Source organism: Numida meleagris, chromosome 12 (genome assembly GCF_002078875.1).
Source record: "Numida meleagris isolate 19003 breed g44 Domestic line chromosome 12, NumMel1.0, whole genome shotgun sequence".
In the NCBI taxonomy this organism is placed as follows: Eukaryota; Metazoa; Chordata; class Aves; order Galliformes; family Numididae; genus Numida; species Numida meleagris.
Genome location: NC_034420.1, coordinates 9,706,324 through 9,715,171, shown reverse-complemented (window position 1 = coordinate 9,715,171; position 8,848 = coordinate 9,706,324). Strand labels below are relative to the sequence as shown.

The following is an 8,848-nucleotide window of genomic DNA, read 5'->3' as shown; positions in this document are numbered from 1 at the left end:
CCTCCCCGCTGCGGCCGCTCGGGGCTGGAGGAGCCGCGCCGTCCCCGTACTCCGCGCCGCGCCGTCGGGGCTCCGCGTAGCCGGCTCTGTCCGACGGCCCCGGGGCAGCGCAGCTCGTCACCGCGCTGTCGCGTCCCCCAGGAGGCCCGGAAGATGCGGCCGCTCTGCCTCGTCCTGGCGGGGCTGCTGCTGGCGGCCGGCCCGGCCGCTTCTCTGCGCGGGGAGATGGAGCCAGGTACGAGCGGGACGGGGGGGGGGCTGGGGGTGGCTGAGGCTGAGGCTCCGTTGCTGGTCGTTCCCGGCCCCGCTTCTTGCAGCCTGGCTCGGTGCTGCGGGCGGTGCCGGTGCGGTGCGATGGTGCGCACGCGGTGCTGACAGCTGCGGGGCTCTGGGCACGGCGGCAGCGCGTGGGAGACGCGGACGGGGCGGGGGCTGCGGGTCTCGGCGCAGCCAAACCGTCGCTGCGTCGCTGCTCTGGCGCTGCCTTGGGTTTGTTCGCGTCGTGGTTTTGCTCCGAGCAGTTCTGGGTTTAGAGCTGAGCAGAATATTTGCTTTGGAGCCGCTTTCCCAGCGTGGGCCAGACCCGCAGGGAGGGGGGGGCGGGCGGGCGGGGGGTTGATGCTGGGAGCTCCCAGTCCCTTCCCATCCCAGTGCGGCAGGATGGGCGCGGGCACCCACAGAGTGACCCCTCTGGAAGGACTGTGGCATGGGCGGCCTTGGCCGGGAGCACGGCAGTGCCAGGCAGCCGCGGGGAAGCCTCGTCCCAGTGTCCGGGGGCAGAGTCCAGCCTTCGCCCGCGTCTCTGGCCAGGACGGGGCGGCCGGGCACTGCGCCGCGGTGTGTGCGCTTTGCACACCGGGCGGGAGCGTGGTGGGACTCCGCTGCTGGGGAGCGCTGTGCACGGTGCTCAGCGCGTCTCTCCCGGGCTGCAGAGCTGTTTGAGAGCCCGCTGCTGGAGTCGGAGGAGGAACACCTCCTGCTGGACCCGGGCAACGCACTGAAGCTGTACTGCGACGCCAACCAGAGCGGGGCCAGCGTGGTCTGGTACAAGGAGTCGCGGCCGCTGGTCCCGGGGCCCCGCGTCCGCCTCCAGCAGAGCGTGTTGGAGATTGCCGAGGTCGCCTATGAGGACTCGGGGCTCTACGTGTGCCGGGCGCGGGGCACCGGGCAAGTCCTGCGCAACTTCACCATCTCTGTTGTGGGTGAGAGCCCAGAGCAGTGCTGAGGGGAGCGCAGCCCGATTTCCCCATCCCGCAGACGGGGACACCCCTCGTGACCTGCTTTCCCTTGCAGACTCGCTGGCATCGGGGGATGACGATGAAGACAGCGACGGGGACGGTCCCCACGGAGACCGCAGCGAGGAGCCCGTCTATGTGCACAGAGGTGAGTGCCGCCATGGGGAGAGCTCTCGGGGGCAGCCCCCACCCTGGGCCGTGCACCCCAATCCCACAATGCCCGCCGTCTCTCCCCAGCACCGTACTGGACTCACCCGCACCGCATGGACAAGAAGCTGTACGCCGTCCCCGCAGGGAACACGGTCAAGTTCCGCTGCCCGGCCTCGGGCAGTCCCAGCCCCAGCATCCGCTGGTTCAAGAACGGGCGTGAGTTCCGGGGGGAGCACCGCATCGGGGGCATACGGGTAAGGGCCCCCCCTCTGTCATCTTCCTCTCCTGGTGTCTGGCTCGGCCACAGCCCTCCCTGAACCTGTTGCTCCCCATCGCAGCTCCGGCACCAGCACTGGAGCCTGGTGATGGAGAGTGTGGTGCCCTCCGACCGCGGCAACTACACCTGTCTGGTGGAGAACAGGTTCGGCAGCATCCGCTACAGCTACCTGCTGGACGTGCTGGGTGAGGGTCCGCAGGCGGTGCCGGGAGGGGTCCCTGCTGCCACTGCGCTGGGGAGAGGGGACGGGCTGCAGGGGATGAAGGCGGAGGAGCCCGTCCTTTTCTGTTCTGCTTGAGCAGCCCTTCCCTCCCAGCACCCGAGGGAGGTGGGGTTGGGCCGCCCCTGGGTGCCGTGGGTGACCCTGCCCCTATGCCCCGGGCACAGAGAGGTCCCCGCACCGGCCCATCCTGCAGGCGGGGCTGCCTGCCAACACCACCGCCCTGGTGGGCAGCGACGTGGAGTTCTTCTGCAAGGTGTACAGCGACGCCCAGCCCCACATCCAGTGGCTGAAGCACATCGAGGTGAACGGCAGCAGCTATGGCCCTGATGGGGTGCCCTACGTGCAAGTGCTCAAGGTAGCGCCCGGGGGGTGACGGGCTCACGGAGCTTGTCCTCACGTGGGGATGCTCACGGTCCCTCGCTCTGCCCACAGACCGCAGATATCAACAGCTCTGAGGTGGAGGTGTTGTACCTGCGCAATGTCACCATGGAGGACGCGGGAGAGTACACCTGCCTGGCAGGGAACTCCATCGGGCTCTCCTACCAGTCGGCGTGGCTCACCGTGCTCCCAGGTAGGGCCAGGGTTTGGGCTAGGGCCAGGGTTAGGGGGCGGTGGGGGCAGCACAGGGACTGGTGCAGGCTGATGTGTGCTCTCCCCCCAGAAGAAGAGCTGGTGCACGAAGCCGAGACCCCCGAGGCCAAGTACACCGACATCATCATCTACACATCGGGCTCGCTGGCCATGGCCTTGGCCCTCGTCGTCGTCGTGCTGTGCCGCATGCAGACACAGCCGAGCAAGCAGCCCCTGGAGCCCATGGCGGTGCACAAGCTCTCCAAATTCCCACTCATCCGACAGGTGAGGGCTGAGCTGGGGGCACCTTAGTGACAACTGACCCTGCTGGTGCCACCTGTCCCTGTCACCTTGTCCTTGGGGCTGCCCTCACCCGGTAGCTCCCAGCAGCACCGGGTCTCAGCATAAGTCCCGGGTGTCTGAGGGCTGCTGTGCTGTCCTCGCAGTTCTCTCTGGACTCCAGCTCCTCAGGGAAGTCCAGCACATCGTTGATGCGCGTCACCCGCCTCTCCTCCAGCTGTGCCCCCATGCTGGCAGGCGTCGTGGAGCTGGACCTGCCCCTGGATTCCAAGTGGGAATTCCCCCGCGAGAAGTACGGAGCTGGGCAGGGCTGGGGACGGCAGTGCCAGCGCCGGGGCCCTGTGCCCCCTGGGCTCAGAGCAGGGTCAGCCCCACGGCATGCTCATGGCTCTGCCTCCTCTCCCCAGGCTGGTGCTGGGGAAGCCCCTAGGCGAGGGCTGCTTCGGGCAGGTGGTGCGGGCAGAGGCATATGGCATTGACAGGGAGCGGCCGGACCGAGCCGTCACTGTGGCTGTCAAAATGCTCAAAGGTAACGGTTCTGCTGCGGTGTCCTGGGCATGGCTGCTGCATTGGTGCCACCCCAGCTCGCAGTGACACAGCCCTCTGTCCCCAGACAACGCCACCGACAAGGACCTGGCTGACCTCATCTCCGAGATGGAGATGATGAAGCTGATGGACAAGCACAAAAATATCATCAACCTGCTGGGGGTGTGCACGCAGGACGGTGAGGGGCTCGGGGTCAGGGGGGTGCTGGGGTGGATGGGGCAGGGCTGAGTGCTCTGTGCCCTCCCCAGGGCCCCTCTACGTGATAGTGGAGTTTGCTGCTAAGGGCAACCTGCGCGAGTACCTGCGGGCCCGGCGGCCTCCCACACCCGACTACACCTTCGACATCACGGCGCTGCCCGAGGAGCAGCTCTGCTTCAAGGACCTGGTGTCCTGCGTCTATCAGGTGGCCCGTGGCATGGAGTACCTGGAGTCCAAGCGGGTAGGGACGGCAGCCTGGTGCCACAACGCGGGGCGTGAGGCCTGGGCACAGGTTCTGGTGTGGGAGCCGCCATCTCACGCCTGAGGTGATGTGCTCCCCCTGGCAGTGCATCCACCGTGACCTGGCTGCGCGCAACGTCCTGGTCACAGCAGAAAATGTGATGAAAATTGCTGATTTTGGCTTGGCCAGGGATGTCCACGATATTGACTACTACAAGAAAACCAGCAATGTGAGCGCACGGCTGGGTGTGTGGCAGGGGTGGAATGGGAACCTATAGGCCTGGCTGAGCTGAGGTTTGTTCCTGTAGGGCCGCTTGCCCGTCAAGTGGATGGCACCTGAGGCCCTGTTCGACCGCGTCTACACCCACCAGAGCGATGTGTGAGTGTGGGGGGCCAGGGGCTGCCACGTGCTTGGGGTGAGGTAGCCCTGTGGGGTCCTCAGCTATAGGGCAGGGGCACTCCATACCGTGAAGCTCTGCTCAGAGGCTGGCCAGAGCTCTCGTCCCTGCTCCCAGGGACAGCAGGGTGAGAGGGGTGGGGGAACAGGGCCCTGCCTGCTGTGGGAGGGTGCTGGGACAGTGACACACGTCCCATCGCAGGTGGTCCTTTGGGATCCTGATGTGGGAGATCTTCACGCTGGGCGGCTCCCCGTACCCTGGCATCCCCGTGGAGGAGCTCTTCAAACTGCTGAAGGAGGGGCACCGCATGGACCGCCCGTCCAACTGCACCCACGAGCTGTGAGTACCGGCGCTGGGGGGGTGGGCGAGCAGGGGGATGGGAGCACCCCCATAACGTGCCCTTAACCCCAGGTACATGCTGATGCGGGAGTGCTGGCATGCGGTCCCCTCGCAGCGGCCCACCTTCAAGCAGCTGGTGGAGGGGCTGGACAAGATTCTGGCGGCCATCTCGGAGGAGGTGAGCGGAGGAGGGGACGGCCCCTGCAGGGGCACAGGGCAGGCAGTGACAGCGCTGTGTCCTCTGCAGTACCTGGACCTCTCCATGCCCTTCGAGCAGTACTCACCCTCCTGCGAGGACACCACCAGCACCTGCTCCTCCGACGACTCCGTCTTCACCCACGACCCGCTGCCACTCGCTCCCTGCCTCTTCGCCTACCCCAGCGGCAGGACTTAGGGGCGGCAGGGCCTGGCGATGCCAGCAGCCATCCACACAGAGCTGTTCCCCACTTCTCTGGGCAGAGGGTTCTCCCCTTGGTGGGGACTGGGTTCCTCCTCAGTGGTTCTGCTTGGAGCCTGCAGCCCTGGTTGGGACATGGCAGCGTCAGCCCCTGCCTCGCAGGGGTGAGCATCACCCTGGGGCCCCGGGCATCACCTGGAGAGCCAGCTGTTGTTCAGTGCTTCAATGGAAGTGGCTCCTGGGGGGAGCCCCGCTGCCTGCCTCTGTACATAGCCATAGAGATGAATATTTATGTACATGAAATATCGACCTGATAAATTATTATTTTTTTTTTTAATAGATCTTGGTGCAGTTTCTGGGCTGCTCCCAGGGGTGAGGGAGGAAGGCAGCGCTGCCGGGGGGGGCAGTGCCGCAGGTGCAGGAAGCGAGGTCCTGTGCCTCCAGCCCCACTCCGGCACAAAGCACTGTTGCATCTGTTCCCCATTAGCCGCTGTTGCACTAAGCCACCGTGAACTCCGCTACCAGCATCGCCCTGAAACTGATCCACCAACTGCTGCTGGCTCCCAGGCTGGGAAAGAGCCCCAGGCCCCGCACAGTGGGGTCCCCCCCTCCCTACCTGGGCTGGCCCCAGGACACCCGATAAAAGTGAGTTATGGGCTCTGCGCTGCCTTCTCCTAACCCCAGTGCCCCCAGGAGCAGGGTTTGGGGGCTGCAGGCCCTGCTCCTGGTGCCCACTTTGCCCTGCAGCACCCAGCTCAGCTCCACAGGGAGCGTGGGCAGGCACGGGCTGCAGCTGTCTCCCTGGGTCTAGGGTTTCACCTCGTCTCCTCCACTCTGGCGAGGGCTGGGTTTTGTCGGGCCGTTAGCCCCAGGATCTTGTTTCTTTCTCCAGCTCCCAGCTGCAGGGGCAGCTCCAGTGGAGGGGAGCAGCCCCCATCACACATGGGAGCTGGCTCTGGGGAGCGATGTTCCCCAGCCAACCTCTGGGGCTCAGAGCAGGTGGAACAGGGCCCCTTGGTCTCACCCATACAGTTGTGCTGTGCTGGCAGTGGGGTGCAGCCATCTTTGGGCAGTGCTGGGGGGGCACAGCCTGCCCTGCATTGCGCATGCTTGCAGAGCTGTCCGAGGGCCCCCTCCCTACTTCAGGGGGAGCCCAGCTCTGCTTCCCCTTTCCCAGCTCCTGGCCATGGGGCCCTGCTCCCCCTCTCCTCTGGGCATACCTCCCCCCCCAAGGGCCCCCAGACCACCAGCAGGTGTGAAACCTGCCCCGGTCCTACAGCCTCCCTGCCCCGGGGAAGGATCCCAGCTGTCTGCTAATGTGCCAGAACCAATGCATTTAGCACAGCCCTGAATGGGGCATTCACGCGCTGGAGGGCAAACTGCCCAGGCGCAGGGGGGCTGTCCAGTTCTGGCCCCCAAAGCCACAGGAGCACCATCCCTGGGCTGTGCCTGGCGTGGGGGCTGTGCCATGTTCCACCTCTGGGTGCTCACAGGCTGGGGGGTGATCCTTACAGCCCAGCATGTGGGTGCCCCCAGCACTGCTCTTGTGGTGCCCGGTGCTGTGTCCATCCCCTGCTCGGGATCTGCTGCTGCCCTACACACCCGTGCATCCCCTTCATCGTGGGGCTGGGGAGCACCGAGATGGAGCGGGGTACAGGGCATGGGGCAGGGGAGGCTGCCGGCGCTTCCCGCAGCCTCACACCAACTGGAGGATGGTTTTATTGTTGAACATTCCTGGTGTTTTCTGTCAGGGCTGAACCAATTGTCCTTAATCCGCCAGGCTCTGCTGGCCAAACAAGTGTGGCTGAGCCACCGGCATCCTGTCCCCACGAACAGGCCCCTTTTGTGAGGGGGATTTAGCGTGTAGCCCAGTAAATCCCGCTGGTTTCCTGAGGCACCGTTCCCACACGCCCTCCCCCAGCTCCGGGCCCTGGCACCGGGCCCCGGGTGGTGCCGCGCTGCGAGCCCGGGGCTGCTCCACGCGGGACGTGGGACCTCCGCTGCCCACGGGGAGTCCCGGGGTGATACTGAGTGCCTGGGGCACCGAGCCGGCTCCTGGTGCCAGCCCATTGCCGGAGATGCCTTCGCTTAACGACCTTCTGTTGTCAGGAGGGAGGGTGCTCTTGGCTTTTCTCCCCAAAACAAAGGCGCGAGGATCTTATCTCCCGGCAGCATCTGGCTTTTGTGGGATGCAGAACACCTCTGCCCCAGGGCAGGGTGGGGCTGGGGGCTGCGAGACGCCGTGCTCCTGCCCTCTGCCCACCGCGCCCCGTGAGCACCCCCGGCTCCGGGCAACGACGGGAGGGCCGGGAAAGGGCGCCCACTGAATCCCACGCGTGACGGCAGCCCACGCTGCTTCCTGGGCGCAGAGCTGAGGAAGGCAAGATATCCGCATTCCCGGACATCCGCTCGCACCCAAACCCCCACGGCCGCTCTCCTACGCAGTGCCAAAAGCCCCACGCTCGCACCCTCCCGTGGACACGCACGCGTGCACGCTTGCAGCACCGCGCACAGCCCCCTGTGTACTCACACCGTTGGCGCACGCAAACCCCCCTGGACAGAAACACGCTCCCCCCGCACGGCGCAACCCGCGGGCAGCCCGGGGCCGCAGCGCTGCGGGGTTGTGCGGGCAGGGCGGGCCGCGAGCCCCATCTCCCGGCCGCCGGCGGCAGCTCCGCGCGGAGCGGCAGCGGAACGGGCGGGCGCTGCCCCGCTCCTCCCCGGCCCCCGGGACGAATCTGCGGGGAAAAAACGGGACGAAGCGGGCGTGGGGCACCGAGCCCATTCCTCCAGCGCTGTGCAGTAGCCCCGCGCCACCCCAGCGCTGCTCTCTGCAGGGACCCCGTCCCCAGAGCCCCGCTCTGGGGGCCTCGCTCCCCACCTCCCCGGGCCCCCCGCGTGCCCTGGGACCGACGTTCTGGGGGCTGTGGGGACGGCAGGGGGGTGGCACCGTGCCCGGCGAGGGGACCCCCGCGGGATTCCACCGCGGATGGCGCAGCCCTGCCCGCCTGCAGCGCGGGGCACGGCGCTACCAGCGCGGAGCAGAGCCGAGCCCATCCCCGCGGCCCGGGGCCTGGCGAAGCCGCTCGCTCCCCGGGGAAGGGGCCCCTGCCGGCCCTGCGGGCAGGATGCTCCCCGCTCCTCTCCTCCTCTGCTTCCTTCCTCCCGGCCCGGCCAGCCCTCCCCCTGCCCGCCAGCCTTAACCCTTTCGCCCGCGCTCGCCAACCCCGCATTCCCAGAACCCTTTGTGCTGCGCTCCGCTCCGGGGCTGCGCTCCCCCCTGGACCCGGCCCACCCCGCGGCGTTGTGCACGCAGCGGAGACCAGGGGCCGCCAGGAAGGCGAGCGGGCGCACGGGGCACCGGGCGGAGGCCCATGGGGAAGGGCTCGAGCAGAGGCCCCGCGGTGCACACACACAAAGGCGGCCATGGCTCCGTGCTGCGCACCCGAGCGGGAGCGCAGCGGCTGGAAGAGAGTCCGTGGGGACGGTGGCAGCCCCACAGCTACGGGTTGGATTGGAAATGGCGCCACGTGGGGCACCGGGACCAGGCTCGGGTGGCTGGGCCACGCTGGGGGTGCCCACGCGCTCTGCCCCCAGCACGTGGCACCAGGCCCTGCCCGCAGCCCCCCCCCGCGCACAAGGGGAAACGAGGTGGGGGCCCACCCCGGTGCGGGGGCCCATCCTGGCACTGTGCGGCCCCGGGAGGGCCATGGGGCGCGGAGCGGCTGTGCGCTGCCACGCGGAGCCCTGCCCTGCCCCCGGGGGGGTTCTAAATAAAACCGCCTTTATTTCGGGAGCGTGAGGGAGCGGCGCGGGGCACGTGGCTGCGGGGAGGAAGGAGGGAAAGGCGCTCCCGGGGCCTCGAGCGGTGAGGGCGCGGTGCGGGGCCGTGCTCCTGTGGGGCACCGTGGGCCGCGTCACGGCGGCGGCACATCGACACGGGGATGGCGGCGGGGCATCTCCGCGCTGGCCGAG

General features: G+C 67.7%; 2 protein-coding genes across 4 annotated transcripts in view; both read left to right on the top strand.

The window, feature by feature from the left end:
- Positions 7-5,210, top strand: FGFR4 (fibroblast growth factor receptor 4). Of its 3 annotated transcripts, none has more exons than XM_021410916.1 (17): positions 7-235; positions 933-1,202; positions 1,294-1,383; positions 1,473-1,639; positions 1,724-1,847; positions 2,050-2,240; positions 2,318-2,456; positions 2,550-2,740; positions 2,902-3,047; positions 3,163-3,284; positions 3,369-3,479; positions 3,550-3,740; positions 3,847-3,969; positions 4,048-4,118; positions 4,339-4,476; positions 4,549-4,654; positions 4,724-5,210. In XM_021410916.1, the coding sequence occupies exons 1-17, from the start codon at positions 154-156 to the stop codon at positions 4,868-4,870; spliced, it is 2,409 nt and encodes an 802-aa protein (XP_021266591.1). In that variant the 5' UTR covers positions 7-153; the 3' UTR covers positions 4,871-5,210. The 3 variants fall into 3 exon arrangements, with proteins under 3 accessions (XP_021266591.1, XP_021266590.1, XP_021266592.1); XM_021410915.1 differs by having other exon boundaries at positions 2,547-2,740; XM_021410917.1 differs by lacking the exon at positions 933-1,202 and having other exon boundaries at positions 2,547-2,740.
- NSD1 (nuclear receptor binding SET domain protein 1) overlaps positions 8,654-8,848 on the top strand; it is a 59,944-nt gene continuing 59,749 nt past the window's right edge. Inside the window, exon 1 of the mRNA XM_021410912.1 lies at positions 8,654-8,741. The gene's annotated coding sequence lies outside the window, so the exon portion shown is untranslated. The remainder of the gene's footprint in view (positions 8,742-8,848) is intronic.

Bases quoted from the DNA above. Each gene is read 5' to 3' on its own strand.
- FGFR4 (XM_021410915.1), top strand. From the start codon at position 154: ATGCGGCCGCTCTGCCTCGTCCTGGCGGGGCTGCTGCTGGCGGCCGGC. The intron at 3,285-3,368 runs GTAACGGTTCTG...CTCTGTCCCCAG, and splicing joins GGCTGTCAAAATGCTCAAAG to ACAACGCCACCGACAAGGAC. The intron at 3,480-3,549 runs GTGAGGGGCTCG...TGCCCTCCCCAG, and splicing joins GGGGGTGTGCACGCAGGACG to GGCCCCTCTACGTGATAGTG.